The sequence below is a fragment of the Cricetulus griseus genome, chromosome 2, assembly GCF_003668045.3.
Source record: "Cricetulus griseus strain 17A/GY chromosome 2, alternate assembly CriGri-PICRH-1.0, whole genome shotgun sequence".
Lineage (NCBI taxonomy): Eukaryota > Metazoa > Chordata > Mammalia > Rodentia > Cricetidae > Cricetulus > Cricetulus griseus.
Window position 1 is genome coordinate 304466911 of NC_048595.1, and position 26637 is coordinate 304493547.

Here is a 26637-nt window from a genome sequence, read left to right on the forward strand (position 1 = left end):
CTATTCTTGAGTGGTTAATTTTAATTTAACGTCAGAACCAATAAATCTCAGTAAGTGAAAACAATTTGTAAATGTAAGTCGGTTGTTATTTTACTCAAAAGTTGTTAATGTTTTATTTAAGTTATGAAAACAGTATTTTATAGATATTTACTTGGGTTGATTAAGAGAAGAGCTGCAATGATGTCTACTAGTCTTTCAAAGATATTTGGGAATCTTTACTACTATTATTGCTAGATAACATACCACTGCTTTATATTGTGTTTCTGGATAGACTGGCCTATGTATGGACTTAGAGGTAGACAAGGCTTCATTTCATTCAGTCACTGCATTGCTTTTCCTCAATGTGCTACTAAGCAAGAGCTCCCCACTGAGCTTTAGGCTTGCCCCTGCTCTTTATTTGTCTGCTTAATGTTTTAACTATCTTTTAGCAAGCCTCATTGAATGAACCACAGTGACTTCAGGCATAGTCATATTGAAGAACTCCTCTGGCTTTAAGAGTTGTGAACCTGTATTTAATTCTGAGAAAGTCCACATTGGCGTCCTCTCCACATTAGCTTTAGTTTCCTCAGCTGGGAATCCACTCAGGCTTCTTCTTTTTCACTTATTGGTTTATTAAGCATGATCCTTTCCCTTTTTAAATTTCAGTACTCTAATAAAGTGTTCCTAACCATGTTATAGTTTCCAAAATAGTTTATGCAACTTAATATAGGTAGCCACCCTAAATAATTTAATTTTCATTTTACTGTAAAGCTGTTGATTAGAAGTGTTGAATGAGGGCTAAAGTAATAGCTTAGTGATGAAGGACACTGGGTGGTCTTCCAGAGGTCCAGGGTTCAATCCCTAGCACCCACAGGGCAGATCACAAACTGTCTGTAACTCCAGGTTGATTGGGTATGATGCCCCCTTCTGCCCTCCAAGAGCACCGCATGTATGTAGAACAGATTCTGGCAGAAACACAATTAAAAAAGAAATTTAAAAAGTATCAAATGAATTTCCCAAGTTTATATACTTAAGGACCAGGGTTTTAATCCAGGTTAGTTTTAGTTACTTTTTTGTTTTCAACCACTAAAACTCATCTGATGGCCATTGTTACCTTATTAAACAATTGTGGGATTTAATTATGTAGTATACTACTCATTTTGTAAATATGTGAATTCTTTTTGCATGCCTTATAAGCTGTTATTTTCCTTCGTTTAGAGTAGGTTTCATGTAGCCCAGGCTGGTAGCAGAGGAAGACCTTTTACTTTTGATCCTCCTGCTTCCGGTTCCCAATAGCACCGTGTATCGCCACTCCTGGTTATGGCATCCTAGGATCAGATCCAGGGCTTCATGCAAGGCAGGCAAGCAGGCAGTCTTCAGTTGTGCTACACATGCTAACTGTTACAGGAATGTCTCAGTGTTGTAATTGCAGAAAGATGCAGTGGTGATGTTCTCATCTTACTAACAGCAGTAATCAGAGTTTGATTTACTTACAGGAAGTTTGTCGCCGAGATCCCCACATTTTTATATATTCAAGAGTATGTATAATGTTGAAAATAATCTTATTAAAACTGGGCATATTACTTTCTATATTCATGCGATTGTCCTTAAAACTTAAACTTAGGGGTGACACAAGTACACTTAAAGATCATTGCTGGTCTCCTCTGTAAGTCTTTGTAGGTGTCTACATTTGCCTTTCATGTTTCTGAATTTCTTACAAACCTTAATAGATATACTCATTCATCTCTGACATACATATTATTACAGCTGTGTTTGTATGTATATGAGTACATCATTTCAAAGAGAATTTTATTTTCTCTTCCTTTCCTTTAATCTTGTGCCTATGAAACAGATATTAGATTGCTTTTAAATTTGCAATAGAGAGTAGGAAAAATGGATGTAAAACACTATACTAGCAAGCAAGAATTTGTTACTCTTTTTAGTTTAAGTAAGTCTTCCTCTGGTCAGTTATACAGTAATGTAATTACTTCAGCATATTGTTGTCTCTTCTGAAAAACTGTTTTTGAGTATCTGACTTCCTTTAGGATGATGTTAGAATGAAACTTAAAATTTCTTTTGCATTTAGTAGAATATAAGCACTTGGATAACTTAAGTAATTTGGTTTTTGTGTCTCTTGTCTAATTTTTGCAGAAAATATAATGGTCACATTGAAAATAAGCCACTAACCATTCCAAAAGATATTGACCTTCATCTAGAAACCAAGTCTGTTACAGAAGTGGATACTCTAGGTAAGGGAGTCCTGTGAGTGTTCTGCTTACACCAGTCCATGGCAGCAAACACCCTTTGCTTGCTGTGGCTATGCTTTTGTTTGTTTATGGGGTAAAATCTGCATGTTTTCCTAGTCATGAATTCATTCTACAGAGCATGGAGTATAACATGTGTGTTTCTTCAAATGAACTGAACAGTTCCAAATGACTTTACTTAAGTGACATTTTTCTTTTCTCTTTATATGTTATTATTTTCCCCACTTCGGGAAAGCAGCATGCTTACTCTGGTTATTAGGCTGCAATCAGCCTTGTGATCATAACTTCCAAAACTTACTTTCTACAATATACTTTAATAATGCACTTTAAACTACATTTTGCATATTGAGGTATCTAAATTTTAATAGTTCAACTATTCTAATAGTGTTAGGTATTAAGAAGTTGAAAATTATTCACAGATCATCTTTATCTGTTGAGTACATCAAAATAAATAATTTACTTTTCCTCCTCAGTTTCTATAATAATAAGACTATAATGATTTTAAGTTTACAATGAGTTTTATATGAAGCTAATTGACTCCTAGAGGGGAAAGACATCTGATGTTGCTCCTAACACTAGTTTTCAGACCTTATACATTCTTATTATTTGAAGAGATCTTTAAAAATAAAGATTCCTTACTCTCTTTAAAAATCCATTGGCTCTAGAATAGGTTCTGGGAATTTGACTTCAAAAGTGCAACAAGTGATTTTAATATATAATCAGATGTGAGAAACACTAGGTTGCATGAGTAGGAAATAACACATTAATCAATACTTTTTTTTTTTAAAGAAATGTCATACTTCATAATCTAATCAGGGTTTCTCCTCCTCTAAGTCTTCTAGGGCCTCCCCACTTTCCCACCCTCTCAACTCCATGCTCTTCCCCCCTTCTTTACAAAATAAAACAAAACAACAGCAAAAAACAAACCAGAATTAAAAAAAGAAAAGTCACAAGAAACACACACATTCTCCATCACCAAAAACCATAAAAATACAAAATCAGAAACTATAATGAGCAAACAAAAGATAATTGAGACAAAAATGCCCAAAATACTCTGAGACAAAAAGTTTACAATAATACCATTGAATTTGTTTTGTGTTAGACATCTTTGTTTGGCAGAAGGCTTATCCTTAAGTGTGGTTAATATACCCAATGATACTCAATTGTCGAAAACTAATTTTTCCTTTGCAAGCCACTGTCAGTTGGAGATACTTCTTCATTAGGAACGGATCCCCGTATCCACTACCCTTTTTCAACATTGGGACCCTGTTACGATAACTCTTTCCACCAAAAGACGCCGAGCCCCATCGCCACGTACGTGTGTGCTCTACACCAGCCGCCTGCCTGAGTTAGGGCCCAAATTAATACACAGAGAGACTTGTATTAGGTTCAAAGCTGCTTGGCCAATGATTAGGATTTCTCATCTGTAATTATCATAAATCTATATATTTTATAAGACTTATCTTATAGAGGATGCCTTTTGCTAGCACCCTGTCTTGCCAGTGGCTCAATATGGTGCTGCTGGAGGAGGAAGGGGAAAAGAGAACACTTCCTGTTTCCTTTTCTGAAATATGAGTCTCCTTGCTATGTCACTTCCTGCCTGGATCACCACTTCTCTACTACATTTCCCAGAATCCTCTTTGACTCTAGTCCTGTCTAACTTGCTGTCTCATTGGCCAAACAGTATTTTATTCAATAATCAATAAGATAAACATACAAAGAAGTACATTCCCCATCAGGACCCCATCTGATTTAAACCTTTCCAGGTACTGTGCATGTTGCCATAATCTTTGTGTTTTTCTATGTGTTATCAGTGTCAGTCTTGTGTGTCTGGTGACACTATTTCCTTGAAGTCTTCCATCACATCTGACTCTTACAATCTTTCCTCCTCCTCCTCTACCACATGGCTTCCTCAACCCTATAGGGGAGGGATTTAATAGAGAGCAACCAATAGCCTGAGATGTTTAGGGGTTTCCATGAGTTCCCCTTTGACCAACAACACATCTAGATATAACCCATTCCTGGCACTAAAGTCTTTACTTGGTGGCAAAAGATGACTCGTTAGGGCATTGTTATTGGTAGCACCAATTATATTTCCATCATGTATGTATACATGTTAGGAAGCTTCTATAGTTGGAGGCATCCCTATGAACCCTCAACTGGCCCTTAGTGTTAGATGTCCCTCTCAACATTCCCCTTACCTCTCTATTCCATCTTTCTCCCCTGTCTCTTCGTAACTGTGTATTTCATTTCAGTTTCCTTGGGAGATCCTTCCCGCCCTGCTAGTCCCTTATCCTGTACCTAATCTCTGTGGTTATATGGATTGTAGCATGCCAATTGAAGGCTTAAAAGCTAACATCAACATATAAACAAATATATACCATATTTGTCTTTCTGGGTCAGAATTACCTCCCTGTAGATGATTTTTCCTAGCTCTGTCCAGTTACCTGCAAATTTCATATTTTCAGGGTCTTTTTCTTTAACAACTGGGTAATATTTCATTGTGAAATATACCACATTTTCATTATCCATCAGTTGCTGGGTATCTAGGTTGTTTCCTATTTCTGACTGTTTCGAATTGAATAGCAATGAACATGGTTGAGCAAGTAAGGTATAGAATCCTTTGGGTATATGCTTAAGAGTGATATAACTGGATCTTAAGGTATAACTGATTTTCAGCTTCCTGAGTAACTGCCACACTTATTTCATTAGTGACTGTGCAAGTTTGCACTTTCAACAGCTATGAATAGTGTTCCTCTTACCCCACATTTTTGACAGTATGAGCTGTTACTTGTTCTATTGATGTTGGACATTTTACTGGTCTAAGATGAAATCTCCAAGTAAATTTAGTTTGTATTTCCCTGATGAATGTTGAACATTTCTTTGTGGTTCCTCTTGAGAATTCTCTGCTTAAATCTCTACTACATTTTTAAATTGAGCTATTTGTTTCTTGATGTCCATCCAGTATTTTTTCTTTATATAATTTTGTATAATAATCTATTGGTTGTGTAGTTAGTAAAAATCTTTTCCCATTCTGTAGTCTGCCATTTTGTCTGAATGATGGTGTCCTTTGTCATACAGAAGCTTTTCAGTTTCATAAAGTCCCATTTATTAATTGTTCTTTGTATATGTGCTATCATTGTTCTGTTCAGAAAGCCTTTTCCTTTGTCAAGACTATTCTCCACTTTCTTTTCTATCAGATTTAGTGTACCTGGCCTTATATTGAAGGTCTTGATCCATTTAAAGTTGTGTTGTTGTGAAGGGTGATAAATAGGAATCTGTTTTCATTCTGTATATATCCATCCAATTTGACCAGCATTATTTGTTGAAGATGCTGTCTTTTTTACCATTGTATATTACTGGCTTCTGTGTCAAAAATCAGGTGTCCATAGGTGTGTGGACTTCAGTTTGGTTCCAGTGGTCAATATGTCTATTTTATAACAGCACCATGATGTTTTTATTACTTTAGCTCTGTAGTACACCTTGACATAGGGGTATGGTGATGTCTCCAGCAGTTCCTCTAATTTCCATATGCAACTAAAATTTTCCCTTTCAATTTCTGTGAAGAATTGCATTGGAATTTTGATGGAGGTTGCATTGAATCTATAGATTAATTTTTGTAGGATGGCCATTTTCACTCTATTCTTGCCAAACAGCGAGTGTGGGATAGACTTTTTTTCTTCAATTTCTTTTTTCGATGCCTTAAAATTTTTATTATACAAATATTTCACTTACTAGGTTAGAGTTATCCTAAGTGTGTATGGCCATGCAGATGGGTTTGTCTGACCTCTATTCCAAACGCCTCATACAAGCACGAACTCTACAACTGAGCTCTCTGCCCTCTATGAGCTTCTTTTGACTCCCAGTTTTCGATTGAAGAGATGTATATGGTTATATTATTAAGTAGAAATAAGTCATGATCATATGGGTTAAGAATGTCAGTCCTTTGGTTGCCTATGTACATAATTGATAACTATCACATTCTGGAGGATATAAAATACACTATATGATATAAAAAGTTTAAATCAAATGAAATAGAGCAATAGAATTACATGTACTATCAGAGAATTTTCTTTTGAATGTAAGAGCTAAATGATGGAACCATTTGTTGAAGACCTGTGGTTTTATGTAAAATTAGCACTGTATCAGTTTTTTTTCCTAAGAGAGAATATGAAGTGTGTTTGTTCATTTACTGTTGTGTGCAGTAACTTACAAATTACTAGTTCTCCATCAATGATCAATAGCAGAGTTTAACTCTGAAATGATATGTAAACCTTTTGTATTTTAAACCAAGTGTATTCATTGAAGTTAAGGTTAACATAGGTACTTTAGAAAGAAAATTATTCACATAATTTTTATAAAAATAAGCTAATTGCTTAAGGAAATGCCAATATATTTGCATTTGTGTTTTAACAGCAGTTTAAATAATTTGTAGTAATCAGTCCAGGGTTTTCACTACTTAATTTATGAGCTATCAAAATTTAGTGTTAAATGCTAAAATTTGACTGCTTCCTACATGCTTATAGTTCAAGTGTGCATGTGAAATCTCTCATACTTCGAGTTATATGGGTAGACCTCATGAGCTTAACATTTAACTGAGACTTTTCTTGCCCTTTGTTTTTCAGCATTGCATTACTTCCCAGAATACCAGTGGTTGGTTGATTTCACAGTGGCTGCTACCGTTGTGTATTTGATAACTGAAGTCTATTACAGTTTCATGAAGCCTACACAGGAAATGAATATCAGCCTGGTCTGGTGCCTCCTGGTTTTGTCTTTTGCAATGTATCCTTCAAACCATCATTAACAGTGTGAACTTACTGTTTTTTTTTGTACTTAGACCATTAGACCTTGTGTTTAATTTTAAAAGATTTTGCCAGTTGTTAGAGAATTTTCCTTTGTTGAATTCTTTACAGAATTTTTAGGATATATTAAATTTATTCTTCAACAGTTTCTTACATATACAATGTAACTTGTTCATATTCAGTGGAAATTTTTCATTAACTTCTTAAAATTTCAACATAGTTTGGTAGTTTAAAAAGTTCAGTGTAGAGAAAGGTGCCACATCATTTCATTGCCTATTTATCCAAGTAGAGGCAGAAAAGCCAGCAACCTTCTTTAAGGGACCTTCTGTGCCTGGAATACAGGGCAACTTTCTGTCCAGGTGCTAATTTTGATACTGGAACTTTAGAGATACTATTATAATTTTTTCTTTCCATCTTCCATTCCTCCCAATAGAGATAGCATTTTATTAAGTTTCAGTCAGTTTTACAGTGCTACCTATGAAGATATTGTTTGTAGCAAAACATGTTTTATTACCTTTCTTGAATAATTTCTTTTTATTTTATGGAAAAACAGCTTTTCTAGAGCGATGGTACATTAGTAGATTGTAACATCATTTCTGTCTCTTTTCCTGTAGAACTATCTTTCTGGCTCCCTTGTTTCATTATAAACTACACAGTTGTGTTAGTGCTTTACCTTATGTGTGGACAGAGCAAAGGACAGCTTTCAGGAGCCAGTTTTGCCTACCATGTTGCTCTCAAACCAAACTTGGGTCCTCAGGCTGGGTGTCAAGCACCTTCTGCTTGGCCATCCCTAGTTCTGTCTTCATAAACTTTCACATAGCTCTTGTCCTGGAACATTATTCAGTGTTATATTACTAAGAAATTCCATTTCCCTTTTTAGGTATCTTGATCTCTTCCTTTGCTAACTTCCTTTTTGCAAGCACTAACTCTTTGGTGTCTTTAGAAAGGATGGTTTTTGAAGTTTTGTGTGCCTTGAGATGTCTTTATTGATTGATAATTAACTCAGTAGAAAATTCAAAAATAGTTTTTCTTCAGAATTCTGAAGTTTTGAAGAACTCTTGTTGGACTTTCTCCTCCCACCTAAATACAGCCCTCCTGGAACTTGTTTTCTTTGTTTTTGGTATTCTGAAATTTTGCTTTGAAGGGCAGTGTTTACCCTTAGATAAATAAACAAAAAGTAGATACTGTACTTTAGGGAACCGCTGATCTTATTCTAGTAAAGCTGCCAGGTTTGGGAATACATGTTCATGAGTTCTAGGAAGCTTTTTTGTAATTATTTGATGAGTTTCTCTTCATTTGGAACATTTTGGGGATGCTTATTTTGGAGGAGGTAGAAGCTCCTATGTTAGTATCTAGAATTGTCATCTGTATTTCATATGTATGGTCATTATAATTTTAGGTTTCCTGGGAGATATTCTTAACTTTCTCAACTGTTTTATTATGTTTCTTGATTAGACTTTTTTACTAGTTTAAAATGTTCATGAGCTGTTCGTGTTTTTTTTAACCCCTTCTATGAAACTCTGCTTGTTTTATGACTACATTATTTTGTGTCTTAAGGTATTAATGATAAATATTCTTTATGAATGTTTCTTTTGCAACTTTAGTTACAGTAATGCTTATGTGGGAATATAGATGCTTCTTATGCAGATTATTTTATGTGGTATAGCCATTAGTATATAACTACCAGAAACAAACACACATGTTTAACTAGCTACTCACATATTTTCTGTCATTTTTCATTTTCTTTCATTTTTCTTAGCGTGATGGCAGCAATCATACACAATCTTTTGCAATGCACTAGCTCTACTCCATTTAAGTAGTGTTCTAATGAAAGGCACCAAACAATACCATTTTCCCACAGGAATATTGGGGTTTTCTGGAGATAAAGAAAGTGATAGAGTGCAGAGTCTAGGTCTTTTTTTTTTTTTTTTTTAACTTTGACTCTCTGTGAAGAGGTTAGGGAAGAAGGAGGAAGTAGAATTGTATGTATGACTGAGTATGTGAGTTTTGTTTAACTCTGGGTGTGAGATAATAACCTATCGTCGTTATGCACATTCAAGAGGCCAGTATCTGGATTCACAACAAAGAAGAGAGTCTTGACAGCCTGTGCTTGTTCTAGCTGTGCCAACTGTTTTCAGCTTTAACTGTGTAAACGAAGTCTACTAGAAGTAGCTTGTGTCTGGGATTTCTTTATTTCATTATTCTTTGTTTCTACTTATGAATCAAACTTCATGGGACAATAAAGCTGCTGAATTCCAAACACATATACATTAATTGATTCAGAACGTCTCTACAGTTGTTACTAATGAAATAAGAAACATGTAACTTAATTAGCTCAGTGAATAGTCATGAACCAATTGCTTTATTTCCATAATCATTTTAATTCCTTTCTTCCTTCATTATGCTGACATAGTTATATAGGACAGCAGAATTGATTTCTGTAGTATCTTGAGAGTCCTAAAATATATGAGAATAAGATTTTGAATGCATGATACTAAAGCTACAGTATTGGAACCTGGAAGTGTGCCTGCCACCTCTTGTCATCAGTATCCCGTGTCTTTCCTTCTCCCCATCCCCACACACACACCACCCCCAGGCTTTCTTTGTGTAACATCCCTGGCTGTCCTGGAACTACTTCTGTAGACTAAGCTGGCTTCAAACTCAGAGGTCCGTCTGTCTTTGCCTCCCAAGTGTTGTGATTAAAGGTGTGCACCACACCTATCAGTGCACTTTTAAACTCACAGTAAGCCTTAGCTCCCTTTCTCTTTGGTTTGTAGCTCTGAGGACCATCGGTGGCCCATGTTTCAGTCCCATTTATGCCAACTGTTACAGTGTAAGGAAGATAGCCATGAAGCCTTGCAGCACAGGCAAGCAGCTATAGTAACCTTTGTGTTGATGTCTTAGAATCATGGGGAAATGTCTTTTGATCTTATGATTATGAAACTTAGTATTCTCATTTATGAATAAATGAAAAGTAAAAAGGTAAAATTGTCATAGCAAAAACCCAGTGATTCTGTGATACAAATAAAATGTTTAAATGTTAAAGTAGTTTACCACATACAGGTAGGATTTTTAAGAAACTTTTGTGAAAATAAACTGTAACACTGCATAAGGAATTTAAGAAGAAATATATGCTGCAAAGAATGCTAAGGTTTCTCAGACCTATTTTGCTTGGCTAAAGAACTAAATCATTAGTCACATTTACAGTGTCAAAGGTGTAAGCTACTAAAGGCGTAATGCATGTTTTTACACCTGGTTTTTAATTTGCCATGATTGTGGACATGCAAATTTTTATAAAACTGAAAGTTGTAAATAGTTTTAAGTGAAAATGAGTTCTAAGGTTTTCCAGTTGAGTACATTTTATTTATAGATGTGCAAAAATATATAAATTAAACACTACCTATTTGGTGTAGGAAATAGGTAGCAATATCATGGTATACAACTCAGTTGCCATTTCTAAATCCCTTAAAGGTTGCAGATTACTTATTCTTCCTCTGTACAAATGTTTCTCTTCTGAAGTAGCCTTTACAGACTGAGCCAGCTTGGTAATGCCAGGCTTGTTTGTTAAACATTTACAGGCCTTGTGACATTAGTCCTTTCAGGGCATTAAGATTTCTGGTCAGAACTCCAGATGAAATAGGGACCTGAATCTGAATAATAGCACCTTCTTTCTGTCTATTGATTTATAATTAGTATGACTTTCTCCTTTTAGCTGGGAAGTGCTAATTTTCTTTCTGAAACTAAAAATTCAAGGGTGGCCGTCTTTGTTTTATTTTAATCTAGTACCTTGGTCATTTTGTTTTTAAAATAAAGCTCATATTTATTGCTTTCCGATATCTTTAATTAGTATTTTCTTCTATAATCTGGTTAGATTGAGTCTAGCTGACTATAAGCTTGTTTTGTGACATAGTTTAAAACATGCATGATAGAACATCTGGGAGAATTTTATGTTTTTTTCTAAGGTAATAATTAAGCTTGCAATCTAAAATTACAAATAAATTTTAAGGTAATGTTACAAACTTTTTTTACCATTGGAACAATTGTCTTTAAAAGGGTTTTATTAGATACGTCATAAGAATAAATGTGCTTATTGTGCTTATTGTTAGCTCTAAATGAAAATATGTAATAGAATTTTAATATTGTTTCTAGACTATTTGTCTACTTGTTTTATAGTATAGAATGAAAAATGTAATATTTCAAGTATTTTAGTTGCCTTTTCAGCAATAACTTAAACACTTGAATATAAAAAATAGCATTTTTATAATAGTCACAACAAAGTATATAATCTCTCCTTCCATATTTGAACAAATTTCAATTTATATGGGAATCACCTAAGTAGAAACATGATCGTATTTTTAAAAATCTCAAATTTGTTGAAAATGATAGATAATATTTTATGCTTATTCATTAAAATATTAATCACATTTGCATATTGACTAATATTTCTTTATTGCATTTGAATGAATTTAGCTGTCACTACTAGGTATTGGTACACATGCCAGATTTAAGTATTTGATAATCACAATCACAGTTTGCTCTGTTTCTTCCATTCCAAAAAGAAAAATAGTGGTAAAATATATTTGTTTGATTTCAGTATAACAAAAGTCATGTTTTATTGGCATGAGAATTTGTCCTTATTTAACTGTGTATCTGTGTCTGAATCTATGCTATGAAGGTGCAGATTCAGAAGGAGGTAGCTAATCCCTGGGAGCTGAAGGTGTAAGTGGTGTTGATCTGCTTAGTGTGGGTGCTGGAAGCTGAACACAGGTCATCTGCAAATGCTCAGCCACTGAGCCATCTCTTCAGCCCAGAGAATTGGATCTTTAAAACAATGGATCAGTTGAGCTGACTCTTAATAGTATCCCAGAGTACTGAGATTAGAGATGATGTTGAATTTCTATAATTTGCACACATCTCCATGCATACTTTACTTTAAATCTGACCTCTTATGTTTTCTATTTTATCTTCCATTTTTGCTGTTTCTTCTCACTTAAAAATGAACATATTGGGGCTGGAGAGATGGCTCAGCAGTTAAAAGCACCGGCTGTTCTTCCAGAGGACCTGGGTTCAATTCTCAGCACCCACATGGCAGCTCATAACTGTAACTCCAGTTCCAGGGGATCTGACACATTCCACATCAATGCATATAAAATAAATAAATTTTTAAAAATGAACATATTTTAGAAGCCAGTGAGATGGCTTAGCGGGCAAAATTATTTGCTGCTCAAGCTTGACATCTTGCATTCAACCTTTAAAACCCATGTAAAGTGGAAGGAGAGAACCATCTCCACAAAGTTGCCCTCTTACCTTTACATGCATGTGCTGGAATGCATATGCCTACCCCTCCCTCCATCCCTCCCTCCTCTCTGGGCTCGGATCAGGAAGGCAGACACTTCATCCTCTGGAGCAGAAACGCTGCGGTGGTTCTTTATTGTTATCTGCATAAGTTGTTACCCAATAAAACACCCATTTATCGTTTATCTTGGGTCAAATGAACTCATTATCCCCATCTTCATTATAGTCCTAATACTGCTGTCCATGAGTGTAGTTTTGTATGTAGGTTTGTTGTTTTAAGACAGGGTCTCAGTTTTTCCCAAGCTATCTTAAAACTTAAAATTCTTCATCAACCTCAGGCATGTGCTGACATGGCCAGAGGAGCTTTTTTTTTTTCTCATAATATATTATTCCCTCTGCTTTTCCTTTTCTATATTGCTAGTATACTTTGTATAAACTTTGCTGAAATCAGTAGTCACAGATTTTTTTTTATGCCTAAGTATTCCTGTGTGAGCATTTTAAGGCACTCTGGTTTCATTTGTAATTTTTTTCATAAATTACTGTTCTTTGTAAAATTACTTATTCTTTTCATTTCTTAGTAATTCCATTAGCTTTTCAATAGTGGCCTACCAAGTCATTTATAACTGTATTACTTTTTGTTTGTTTGTTTGTTTTGTTTTTGCTTTGGCTTTTAGGATTATTTGCATTTCAGACCAGCTGAGTAACTATTACCTTGGGGCTTAGTTTTGTAAGAATTCCCTTTTCCCTTCTCCCCATCTTGAGATTTTCAGAATTCATTATATTTCTTAGTTTATTCAAATGGTTTGATGGAGTTTTCAGCCATAGTACAAATAGTAACTGGGTTTTGGAATTTGTGATTTGGAAGGTGCCTTACTTTTGTACTGTCATTCAATGGGTAGAACTCTAGGTTTTCAGTATTTCTCTAGTGTTGAAAATATAATTCCACTGTCCATAACTTTCAAAGGTACTATTAAGAATAACATTCTTATTGTGATATACATATGGCTTATTCCCCCACCTCCAGGAAACAATGATTACATGGTTTTTCCTACTTCTGTGAACTAGTTGCCACATACCTTGACTGAGACCTTACTACTTGGTCTAGGCTTCTTGAAGACTCACTAACTTTGGAAACATCAAGCTTGGAAAAGGTTTCTTTTATTGTGTCTTTGAGGTCTTTAAGACCCCACCCCCATTCAATACACAGAAACACATAAGCACACACAATCCCTCTTGTCACTTGTTAGACAGATTATGCACCTCATACATTGATACTCTTTTTTTTGTTTTTCTTGATGAAACTTTCATTTGTCTAATTTTTTGTTTTGTTTATCATATGTTTAATTTTATTAGCTAACCACTTTTCATAACATTTTGTTCTTTGAATGATGCATTTATCTTTGTGTAGCTAATATGTAATACATATATGTATATGTGTACAGAAACATGAATAACTTACATATTTGAAATGTTTCTTGTTGCTGCTTGCATCTTTTTACCAAATTAGTTTTTTCCTCATTGCTAATTGTATCTTTGATTTAATATCAAGTTACTATACAAGTAAACAGGGCAGCTTGTTTTGTATAGCTCTGGGGCTAAGAATAGTTTATTATATTTTTTGAAGAATTCAGGGTAGGGAAAAGCATACAAAATTTATGTACAGAATTAGACTGTATGTTTCTCACAAAGTCCAAAACATTTACTATTTGAAATTTCTTGATCCATGCTTTAATGTCTAAGGATTCCTTTCATATTTAAAAGTGAGAGACTCAAATTCTAAGGGGAAAAATGGAAGTTCTGTATGTAGGTAGGGTGTGGTAGTTTCACTGAAGAATAATATGGTAATATTGAAGCTCATCTTGTAAAAAGCCCATAATGTCATTGACTATTGGTCTTTTCAAGTGACTTGGTTTATGTAGTCCTCAGTCTCTTGCCTTCATGTGCACAAACGGGTCTCCCTTTCCCTTTCCTTTCCTTTTCCCTTTCCCTTTCCTCTTTCCTCTTTCCTCTTTCTCCTTTTCTCTTTCCTCTTTCTCCTCCCCTCCCCTCCCCTCCCTTCCATTTTGTGAACATAACACATTATATGTAAACCCCACCTGTAAGTTTGGTCTTTACTGGGGTTAGTATTATGTAGTACAGTACTCCCAGAGAGCTGGCCAGTTAGACTTGTAAAGATAATTCTTTCCACTAACCGCCCGAGCCCTGCCGCCATGTGGGCGCCCAAATAAACACACAGGGATTGGTATTATTTACAATGCAGCTGGCCAATGACTAGGATTTCTTATCTGCTATCTCAGTCTTAATTATCAACCATAGCCATTAATCTATATATTTATAAAGACTTATCAAGGATGCCGGCGAATGAATGTGTCCTCTTCCTGGGATCACATGGTGACTCCAGAAAAGAGAGGGCGAGGAAGAGAGCTATTTCCTGTTTGTCCCTGCTTATATTCTGAGTCTGCCTGCTATGTCACTTCCTGCCTGGATCACAAGACTTCTGTTTACTACATTTCCCAGAATCCTCCTCGAATCCCTATTGGCCAACAGTGTTTTATTCAACAACCAATAAGATAAACATATACAGAAGGACCTCCCCCATCATCTCCTCTTTTCTCTAAATAAAAAGAAGGGTTTTAACATTAACATAGTAAAACATATAACAAAACAGTTATCAGGAAGAACTATAGATAACAATATTTAGTTCATTAACATTTAGCAAGATTTAAAGAAAATATTCTATTATCCTATCTTTGTGAATCTAAGGTCTTATATATAACTTTTATAATAATTAAGAAAACTATAACCATAACTATCTGTCTTCAACTCTATCAAAGGCCACAGATGGATAATATATAAACTCTAGATCTGACGGAAACATCTTGCTACCTGGACAGTCACCCAAAGTTCCTCTGTAACGTTAGGGCATCTATCTTCAGCCTATAAGCCACAGTGTGTCTGGCAGACTTTTCCATGAATCAGGAATCCTTCAGGACTGTCGTGTTTTGCAAGTTCAGCAGTCAATTTCCTGTGGGTCCTGCATGTCCAGTTTATCTAACAGTCCAGGCAAGAGCAGTTTCTTGCCCAAATGGCTAATCTTGCCATGTTGAGGGCAAACTCCATTTTGAGTTTCTTCAATGCCCATCCTCCTTTCTGATATAATTGGTGTGCCAGGAGCAGTTGTGTCTCACTGTCATGAAAAACCCTAAACCATTTAAATGCCATATATTCTGTAGGTGTGATTCACTTGATTCACAAGATTCACTTGAAGGTGTGAATCAACCAGATCATAACATTACAATGCAGAAGAGTTTATGTGTATTTTATAGCCAGTTATGAGGCAGGTTTATTTTAATCTGGTATAAATAAATACTTGGTTTTACTATTTATCTAGTGTGCAGTATGAATTGGGTCAGGAATTCTGATGTTTTAGGCACCTATGGTTTGGGGTTGTATTAATAGATAATTGTGAAGGCAAGGTCATACTTAATGCAAGGATCATGTTATATCTAGTATTGCTGGCTTTCAGTGTTGGTAGATTTGTTGGTAGATTTGTAGTTTACTCATTTCCATAGTTTAGCATTAGATGTAGTCTTTGGAAACATCATTCTGGTCATTTGACATCACTTTGGCCAAAGACTTTTTTTTTTCCCTCCATGTCAATGGAGGAGTTGAAAATTGTCCCTTTGGAAATTATAGTTTCTATTTTCAATAAAATGAAACTGTTTTTCAAACCAGGTGTTGGGGTCCTGAGCCATTGAAAGATGGCAAAACTGTATCTTGGAAGTAGTTCAGGTGTGGTTTTGGAGATTGTATATTCTGTGTTTTTACCTTTATTTTCTTTTCTTGTGTATTCCAATATAATGTCAAAGAATGGAGTCATAGTGTTTGGTTCTAGTAAAAGAAAGCAATGGGTTTGCTTCTCTAGTTTTGTTTTAGAAAAGATAAGTAAGGGAACCATGGTTTAGAATAGGGTGGAAGGAATAGGGAATAGTTTGACCATCTGTGTTCTGGAATCCTATCATTGCTCTCAAAAAGTGCTTTTGGCTATATTGATTCTAGCTATTGTGTTAATTAGATGGAGATTATTTAATGTGTTAATTAGATAGTTTCTTTTAAGACTTAAAATGTTTCCTAATTTGTTATTGTTTTCTCTTTAACTTGATACTCAAACTCTTAACTTTTAAAGGGAGAATTATGATTCCTATGGATAAAAGTTTCAGTAATCTTAAGTCCTGAAGATTTTTTTTGTTCTTCTCTGTTTGCTTCCATGTTTTCTACCATAAGTTGGCTTTATTCTTTTACTAAGTGGTTAATAATGCCTTAAGATGTATGGTTTAAACTAATTGTGTATGAGACTTTCATATATATTACATTGCCTTCTCCTTGAGAAGCTAGAAAGTAGAAGTAGAGAAAGCTTACTTTACAGTTTTCCATTATTAACCTAGTAAAATAAATGTAAATTACAGCATGTTTGTAATTTGTTAACTATGAAGCAACTCCAAGATCTTAGACCATGCAAGGTGGTTTAAAATTTAGATGAATACATTTAACCTTTCTTTTCTTCTGACACACAGCTAGTTGACTCCAGTCTGTAGGTTGCTGTTTGGAGGATGACCATTTCACAAGATTAGTTGTTCCAGTCCATGAGCATGGAAACTCTTTCAATCTTCTAATATCTTCCTTAATTTCTTTCTTCTCTGTTGTAAAGTTCTCATTGAAGAGTTCTTTTATTTCCCTTGGTTTGGTTTATTCCTAAGCATTTTAATTTTATTTTATTATGGCTGTTGTAAATGGGATTTTCTCTTTCCAATGTGTTTGTCATTGGTATATAGGAGGGCTATTACTTTTTGTGTGTTTTGTATCCTCCCATTTTACTGAAAGTATTTGTCATTTCTAAAAGTTTTTTGGCTGAGTTTTTAGGGTTTCTTAGGACATCTGCAAAAAAAGTATGTTTTGTCCTTTTCCTATTTGTATTTCTTTTAATTCCTTCTTTTGTTTTATTTATCTTGCTAGGACTTCAAACTGTACTGTATAAAAGTGGAAAGAGGGGACATGCTTACCTTATTCCAGATCTTAGTGTGAGTGAGTTTGAGTTTTTCTGCACTTCATATGATGGTAGCAATAGGTTTTTTGAGTATAATTTTTATTATGTTGATATATGTTTCCTCCATGACTGTTTCATGACTTTATCATGAAGGGATGCTGGATTTTGTCAAAGGTTTTCTATTGAGGTGATTATGTTATTTCTGTGTTTTGATCTTAACTACTTGATGAATTGCATTTATCTGTGTATTGCTAAAACTGGAGACTATTCATTGTCAGGGTCATAGTCTGTCAATGTATGTAGTATTTTTAATTAAATTGCTTCCCCATTTTCTTTCCTTCAACCTATTGCATGTTCTAGCTCACTCTCTCTCAAACTGATAGCCTTTTTTTGTTTATTATTGGGGTGTGTGTGTCTGTGTGTCTGTGCATACACATGCATGATTGAGCACTTTCATTTTAATTACATTAAATTTAATTAAATAATTTGGTTTGTTGTGGAAGTTTTCTGGCTCAGCAGGGTTCTGCTGCCCCTGAGAGCCCCAAATAAATACACGAGACTTATTAATTATAAAACTGTTGGCCAGTGGTTTGGGCTTCTTATTGGCTAGCTGTGTCTTAATTATTAATCCATTTCTATTAATCTATATATTTCCACTTTCCACTTGGTCTTAGCTTGCCAGAGAACGCCTTGTGTGCCCTCTCTTCCTGGGCTCTACATGATGACTCCAACTGCCTATGTTTCCCGTAGTTGTCCTCACCTCCTTTCCCTCCCTATACTTCCTGCCTGACCAATCAGCCAATCTGTGTTTTATTCATCAACCAGTAAGAGAAACATATATATAGAATATATATAGAAGTGCATCCCCCATCATTGGTTCCTCGAAGAGTCTTTTCTATAGCTCTAAGTAAAAAAAAAAAAAAAAAAAAAAAAAAAATCATCTTTCTTAACATGGAAATCTGCTTCTGATAAACCTATGACTCATTTTAATTGAAATATGATCATTTGGTTAATCTTGATAGCACAAAATCATGCGTAAGTTTGGAATGCCACTGTATATATACTCTCCCCTGTTTATAAATGATTGAGTAGATGTTAGTCAAAGTAGAAAAACGTTAACTACTATGCTATGCTCAAGTAAGATTTATAAAGTAATAGTAGGGATTTTAGGAGGAATGAAACAGAAGCACCACAAAGTACTGCATTACAAGATATGAGTGTCAATATTGCTCTTTAAAGTCTTTCTGTACTTTGAAGTGATTATCAGCTTTCCAAACTCAGAAGACTTGAAGATTTATTCTGTGATATAAAAATAATGTAGCATAATGTACCTATGTCTTCGTGGCTCAGCACCTACCTAGAAAGCAGAAGGCCCTATGTTGGAACCCAACACCATTTATCCTTTCATTGATGGATTAATTAAAATAAAATGCAAAAAATAGAGCTTGCCACCATTGAAAACTACAACAAGAATGCACACCTAGTTTGAAAAGATTCCATCTTTTATCTCTTAGTGGCTACACATAACTCTTAGGTGCTTTGTATAATTTATGGAGGTAGATAAGGGAGTGTCACTTCCCAGGCTCCCGATTATGACTTTCTAGGCTTAAATCTCAGCCATTTCTAATATGCATAATTTTAAGGTCTTTACTTAACCCCCAGCATGGGTTTCTTTAAATGTGTTTTGTTTTGTACAGGACTCACACTAAATGACAGCTCATTATTTCTAATGCATAACATAACATTCATGTCGATGTTGCTTGTGTCTAGATTTGTTTACTTGCTGCATTATTTTGTGTGTTTGGTTTATCCTTTCAAGAAACATGAGTTGTATACATTAGGTCCAAGTTCTAGCTTTGGGTTATATTTGATTGATCCTAAATTAAATGAGTGAGTGTGTTATGTGGGGCTCAGGTAACATGATCTTTTAGTTTGATTTTCAAGGTGAGCATGTTTAACCCTCATGAATGATGATCCTAAACAGTTTTCATATAACAGGCTACCAGCAGCTATTAGTAATTTTCAAATTTTGGATTGTTAAATGGTTATAAATGAATCCTGTAGTATTGTATTATGTATTTAATTATAAATAATAAATATAAATATGATGTTTGATAAAGATCCCCAGTAAGATTAACTGCCTAAAAATCTCTACCCCTGCTTTTCATGCTACTATTGGTATGAACCTGTTAGCATAAAATTCTGTAGTTATCCACATTAAATTTGGGTCATATAAATAAGAAATACATTCTGTAATTAAAACTTAATTTTAATGTACTTTTCCTTAATGTATCAATATAAACTCATATTAGGTTTCCTCTCTGTTTCTGTCCTATGTCTATTAAGGTTTTCATTATTTCCAGAGTACACCTGGAAGTGGATAATGTTTACTTCTTTGGCATTTTCATCATGTAAAGATGTTTTGCATAGTTCCCACAAGTTATTTGTGGTTTTTCCTGAACTTTTCCTTCTGCAGCAAAGTTCTATTTTCATTAACTACACACTATTTTAAAGTAGAAGATGGTGGTGAAAGGTCAGTTTGTGTCACCTTTGGATTTTTTTTCTTCGTTAAAGCAATGGCAGTTTTGATCGTAACAGAGAATTACCTGGAGTTTGGACTTGAAACAGGTAATAGTTTTACACAACCTTAAAAATCAATTTTATTTCTGTGGTATAATTTTGATTTCAGTACTTAACTTAGTTTTATGTCTACTAAATAACTTAAAATTGAGGTTGATTTTTTTGTTCTAGGTAACCTTTATTAATCTTCAATGAGATCTTTATTGTTGTTGTTTTAGCTAAGATTTTTATTATCCCTTTCCCCAAAATACTTCAGCCTTAGTTTTTTCTTAAAGTTAAATCAATTTATGTAGTGCTAAAGAATTAATTCAACTTTTATGCTCTCATGGAATGCACAAGTATCAAAGGGATATTTTAGAGACTGTTCTTGCTAATAACTGATTTTATTGCATTATAGCATACTAGTTAACACACACACAAACACAAAGCTAGTTACTAACTTACAAGATGCTCTGTTGTAGGAGAGTCTGTATTTCACCCTCATGATAAGAGTAATCTCTTTTTTCCTACAGGGTTTACAAATTTTTCAGACAGTGCGATGCAGTTTCTTGAAAAGCAGGGTTTAGAATCTCAGTAAGTTTTTGAAAAGTTGAGCATTACTTAAATTCTCCATTTTCCATTCTTAAAGAAGTTTTTATATAGTAAATATATATTATAATTAGTTGATTTTAAACAGTAAAATAATTCCTAGTAATATGCACTCTCTCCCTCCCTCATTCAGTTTTGGGATCAAGCACAGGGGCTAATGCATGCAGACAAGCTAGGGCTTCCCCAAACCTACATCTCCAGCCCCAAGTCATCACTTCTAGGGACAGCTTACTCATACTTCTTACAGTTGTGACGTTAGAAGCTTCCATTAATTCTTAGCTGTATTTGCTGTTATAATCCCACTGTCTCCAAAGATGAAAACTAACTTATATTCAAGCCATTTGTCATCTGAATATGTAGCTTGGATTGTTTGCTTATTATTCACCAAAATCTATTATAAGATCAGAATTTTGTACATATATTTTTGATGTACTGATGTTATTGTGATTTGTAAATTAACTGAATGGGGGAAAATGGCTTCTTGGTAAGTTAACTAAAAATTTATCAGCTTTTTTTAAAATTTATTTTTAGGGGTCCTGTTTCAAAACTTACTTTCAAATTTTTCCTGGCTATTTTCTGTTCACTCATTGGGGCTTTTTTGACATTTCCTGGACTACGGCTGGCTCAAATGCATCTGGATGCCCTGAATTTGGCAACAGAAAAAATTACACAGTAAGCGGAAAATGTACATAAACACATGCAGATAAATATATGTTTTCCATCTTAATTAAGGTATATTATTGTGATAAAATAAGTTATCTTACTGAAAATTAATATTAATAAATATTTGATATTACACTACTTCCTCTCAGCTATAAGTAGTTTGTCTTTGAAATTTTAAGCCTGTGTTAAAAATACATTTTTTGTTAAATGTGTTTCTACTTGAAAATACCACTGTTTATATTCTTTTTAATTCACAGATTTTATATTTCAGTCTGTATTGGAACTGAAGATCTGTGGGAATTTCCTTTTTTAATTTTTTTTAAAAATACTTAAAATTTGCATGTTTGTTCAAATATTTTTAATTAAGATATTAAATATTTTAAACCTTAGAGAGTTATATTTGTAAGAAATGTTTTCATCAAGTTGTTGATCTGTGTGTTAGACTAATTCACTATTTTATTTTGAGATTGCAAATAATGTGCCATATCCTACAGCAAATTAGTTTCAACCATCAAATTCTATTTTGATTCTGAAATGCAGAAAACATTAAATTTCTGCCTATCGTTCCAAGCCCTTTGCTATTTTCTTTGTAGTTATTTCAGGGTTTGTTTTTTAGTTTTGTGTTGGGGGGGTGTTTGTTTGTTTATGAACAAAAAAGTGAGCTTGTGTATACTTTTGTTTAGATCCAGATTCTTGTCTTACCTGCAGTGCAAGCCCTTCTTGAAATACTCTATTTTTATATCCACGTGTTCAGGCATTAAGCTTCTCCAAGCAATCATATTTTCTAAACTTACTGTTCTCTCATACACTCTATTTAATGATGCTGATTCTTCTGCCCTTGCATTCTTATTTTTTTACCTATGTTCTTTAATTTTCACGCTTTCTCCTTGACTCCATTTTTCTACATGTTTAGTGTGTGTTTACTTGTCTTAGTCCTCCACCCCATTACACACAACTCCATCCCCCCCCCCAGCATGCTCTTTACTATGTCCTGCCTTTTTCCCACTGCCCATCTCTCTAAAGGCTTCTTTTAGGACAAAACCTGGTTCCCCCCTGCCCCTCTATACACACACTGCAGTCCACTAACCCCAGTGTTATGATTTAAATAAGCTGAAAAGGATGGGTGGAGGGAGCCCTTCTCAAGCTACTGAAACCGCTGTGGGCTCCTCCTTGATACTGGAGTGTTCCCTAGCAACACTGCATACCTAATACTGCTCTTTCTTCCCTGCCCTCGATGGTTTACCAAGGCTGTGGGATGAAAGAACCACTTTATAAAACATAAAGCGTTTAGTGATGGTTGGGGATGGGGGTGGTTACATCTACCTTCAGTAAAATGTGGCTGCTTCTTAAGTGTTTTTCCTTTAGGGATTTGGGGTTTTGTTTTATTTCCAGGTTACTATATCCTCATGCTGTATGTGGTACAGCATTCTGCCATGTTCTAGCAGTTGGGGCCAGCTAGTTCTGTTGTGAGTAACTTGAGTAGCAAGGGAGCAGCAGCATTGTCTACCTCTGTGGCAAGGCTCTAGGACTTGTATATAATAGGGATTGTAACCGCCTTTCCTTCATACTTCACTGTTCCCGACTCAGCCCTGTGTCCTGTATGTAGTAATGTGTTAAAATATGTGTGTTTGTGTGTGTGTTAAAGCCTGTAGTTAAACCCTGTCTGGTGTTAAATTGTATTTCTTGATAATGAAATTAATTAATAATGAAATTAAACTATCATTTCTTGATACTGAAAACAGTATGTTGTAATAAAACATTCTGTCAAGTTTGCCTTTTTCTCCCTAAAACAAAATTTTTAACAGCCATGTGTGTCCGTAGGATACAAATTTAAGTACTAGTTAACAGTGAGGTTGTAGCTCAATCCTGAAATCCCCTTTGCTGCATTAGGAGTGTAGCCTTGTCATGAGTAAAGCAAGGATGGCTGTGGTGGCTCATGTCTGTAATTCCAGCCCTGTGAGACAGAGAGTATCGTGGATGGAGGCCAGGCTAGTCTGGGTAACAATAGCTGTTCCACAAAATTAAAAATAGAAAAAAAGTAGATCGATCATCTTTATTTGAATAAGATAAAGAAGTTAATTTCAGCTGTGTTTGTAACAGTCCAAGAAGAAATATAAATTTTGAATAACATAATTTTGATGGTGTAATTTTAACATTGTAAATGACCATTTCCTTGGAAGGTTTCTCAGTTATAAGTTGTGTTTCATTTGCCGTGTGCCTAGCATGACTTTGCTGATCACTGTCATTTATTTATTAATAATGAGCAAGCATTTTACTCAGCTGTGCTGAAAAATATCAGATGACTTGTGTATCTGCCATTGGAATTGCGGACTACAGGAAGTTAGAGAATCATTAAAATACCTGTTTGTTGAACCACAGATTTAATAAGGGATTGACAAATGCTTCTAGAGTAGAAGTGAACAAACCTCAGTTTTAGTCCTAAGATATCCTTCTGGCCATTTATTTAACTTTCTACATTTACATGTTCTCATCTGAAAAACTGAAAAAAAACTAATTTCTTAAGGACTCAGATTAACAGTAAATGACTAAAACTGTAGTATGCAAGTTACACTTTACTTGCACGTTTTGTTTCTGAATCTTTATGTTTATTTCTTGTATTCTTTCAGAACATTACTTCATATCAACTTCTTAGCACCGTTATTTATGGTTCTGCTCTGGGTAAAGCCAATCACCAAAGACTACATCATGAACCCACCGCTGGGGAAAGAAAGTGTCCCTTTGTAAGTATGGAGACTTGAGCACCGAGTTGTGTTTCATTATAAATCAAAGCTGCTTTACTAAGTGCCGCTTAGCCATAATTTAGATAGGTTTGTTGATTGTTTGCTTTTTGCCCTGGCTGTCCTAGAACTCATCACTATGTAGACCATTCTGGTCTTCGACTCACAGATCTGCCTGCCTCTCTGTCTCCTGAGTACTAGAATTGAAGACATATGCCACTACCAAGCCTGGCTTATAGCTAAGTGTTGTTTATTTGTTTCAATTTTTTTTTTTTTTTTTTGGTAAATTGAGGTACTTTGTTTATAATTTTTTTTTGGTTTTTTTTGAGATAGGGTTTCTTTGTGTGGTCTGGCTGTCCTTTGTAGACCAGGCTGGCCTCAAACTCAAAAAGATCCACCTGCCTCTGCCTCCCAAGTGCTAGGATTAAAGGCATGCGCCACCACTGTCCAACATGGGGTACTTTATTTCTTAATATTAATGAACATGCTGAAAAGTTTTTGAAGTTAAAGCTGCAGGCCATCATGTAACTCATTCCTGATCTTTTTGACATGAATGCTGATGATTACTACTTTAATATTAGCCTGTACACAGCAATTGTCAGCTTAACATTTTTCTTGTTATTTTGCCTACTGTTCTATTGTGAAATTTATGGAGGAAAAGTAATGTCGATGGAAATATAAGTGGTATTCATTTCCTTATCCATGAAATTTTTTACCATTTCCTTTTGCTTCGTGTCTTTTTGGGGGGGGGGGGGTAACTGGGGGAGTAAAATAGTTTTCAAATAAATTAGAGACATATTTTATGCAATAAGTACTGCAATTTCCATCTCTAACAAATGAGAAGTTTTATCTACAACATACTTAGGAAAATTAAAAATAATGTCTTAACATTATGATTAATACTTGTTCAGATATCCTCAGTTAGACAACTATGTTTTAGCAGGATAAGTTGTCAAGGATATAGAAGCAATTTATTGAAAGACATTAATAGCTACTTTGTGTGTTAGGTACAATGTTGTAGAATTATGCTACAGTTCTGGAAAGGTTCACACAGCTAGTTTGAACTCTAGTTTGCCCTTCACTGAAATTTTCACTTGAAGCAGATTTGGATTATGCCTCTGCTGGGGTCTTCTTGCTGAAACTTTTTCCTCCTTTGTCTCATCTTGGCTTCTGCCCTATTTTATAAATAATCAGAATTATAACCATAAGCATGCTCATTCTTCTTTAGTTGTGAGTTAATAATATAGTTTAAAATTTTATTAAATTCCAATGTCCTTGTGGAAAATGATGAAATAATGACTGTCTATCTGTCAAAAAGGAAATGATGGCTGTTTCTGTTACATAAACACATTAGTATATGGAAAAGTATTTGTAGTCAGAAGCAGAGATGTGGTGCTGTGCAATTTGGAAATGGATGTTAATTCATGTATGTATTCTGATACAGTACTGGAAAAGTAAAGCATAGGTATGTGCAGCCTTTTTGTGTTTATAGCCTGAGAAGAAAAAATCAGTAGTTATCATAAAGCTCATTATTACCTTGAAATCTGGGGAGAATCCCTTCTTCCCAATCTCTCTGATTGGTTGATTGAGACAAGGTCTTACTGCTGCCCCAGCTGGCTTGCAGAGATCACCTGTCTCTGCCTCTGCCTCAACTTCATCTCATACCTGGGCTTCTTTTTCTCTTTTTGATAGAGTCTCAGGTGTAGCTCAGGTTTCCCAGGGACGACTGTGTAAGGTGTGAGCTCCCACACTTGGCTTCTGCCTGTTCTTGACCTATTGTTTTACACCAGCTCAGATTTCTTCTTGACATACCCCATCTGATCACATTATCAGACACTTAGTCATTCATACTAAGGTACGTTATATGAATTAGAAGACACTTAGCTGTTATACCAAAGCCTGAACTTATAAAAAGAGTTACTCAGTTTGTTTTTATTCTAGTAACTTTGTTTTCCTTGATGGCTGTGAAATAGCCTTCTTCATTGTGCTACCAGTCATTTCTTGTTCTACACTCCAGGGAACAGATTTTCAGATGTCCCTTGGAAAGCTTCAAGGCTGCAGATACCCTTTCATCCTGTATACTGTTTCTTCTATGTGACTGGTTCATTTGTCTCATATTGTAGTGAAAATGTATTGTTAAATATTATGTGTTTGTTTTCTAGACAACAGTGCCTACACATTCAAGTTTTATATCCATGTACATTCATAACCCCGAAAAAGGAAACAAAAGATTATAGATTAGAAAGCTTTGTCTCATTTCCATTTCTGACAGTTAAACAGAATCACACTTTGATATCTTCCCTGCCTTTTCTTGTCCTTTGCAGTTTAACAGTGTAACCTTGCATAGCACCTATTCTGGGCCTCTACTTTACTTCCCAGGTACTGCTGCTGAACAAAGGGATAGTGTGGTAATGGGGCATGTTTAGGGGAGAACTGTTGTGAGTCATTATAGGGTATTATTATTCTGATCTTTGCAGCCTGGAGAGATAGCTCAGTTGGTAAAGTTGACAGCTGTGTAAGCACAAGACCTGAGTGCAGGTCCCTGGAACCTACATAAAAAGCCAGGCTGACAACCATACTCTTAGGACATTTTTCCAGAAATTAGACTACTAGGAAAAGCTTAAATATTTTGGTATTGAAGGCAGACTTTCTGATGTCCTTCAAGGTTTAAAGGTTTTGTTATT

At 34.9% G+C, this 26637-nt stretch overlaps 1 protein-coding gene across 3 annotated transcripts in view; it reads left to right on the forward strand.

Moving 5' to 3' along the window:
• Positions 1-26637, forward strand: part of Tmem161b (transmembrane protein 161B) — a 66473-nt gene that overhangs the window by 35416 nt on the left and 4420 nt on the right. For 2 of the 3 annotated variants that reach the window (XM_027401782.2, XM_035440483.1), the window contains exons 4-9: positions 2131-2228; positions 6869-7025; positions 19861-20012; positions 20477-20537; positions 21084-21224; positions 23843-23956. In XM_027401782.2, the coding sequence (XP_027257583.1) occupies positions 2131-2228; positions 6869-7025; positions 19861-20012; positions 20477-20537; positions 21084-21224; positions 23843-23956 (723 nt within the window). Of the gene's footprint in view, positions 1-2130; positions 2229-6868; positions 7026-19860; positions 20013-20476; positions 20538-21083; positions 21225-23842; positions 23957-26637 lie in introns of those variants that run through there. The other variant, XM_027401783.2, reaches the window with a different exon arrangement.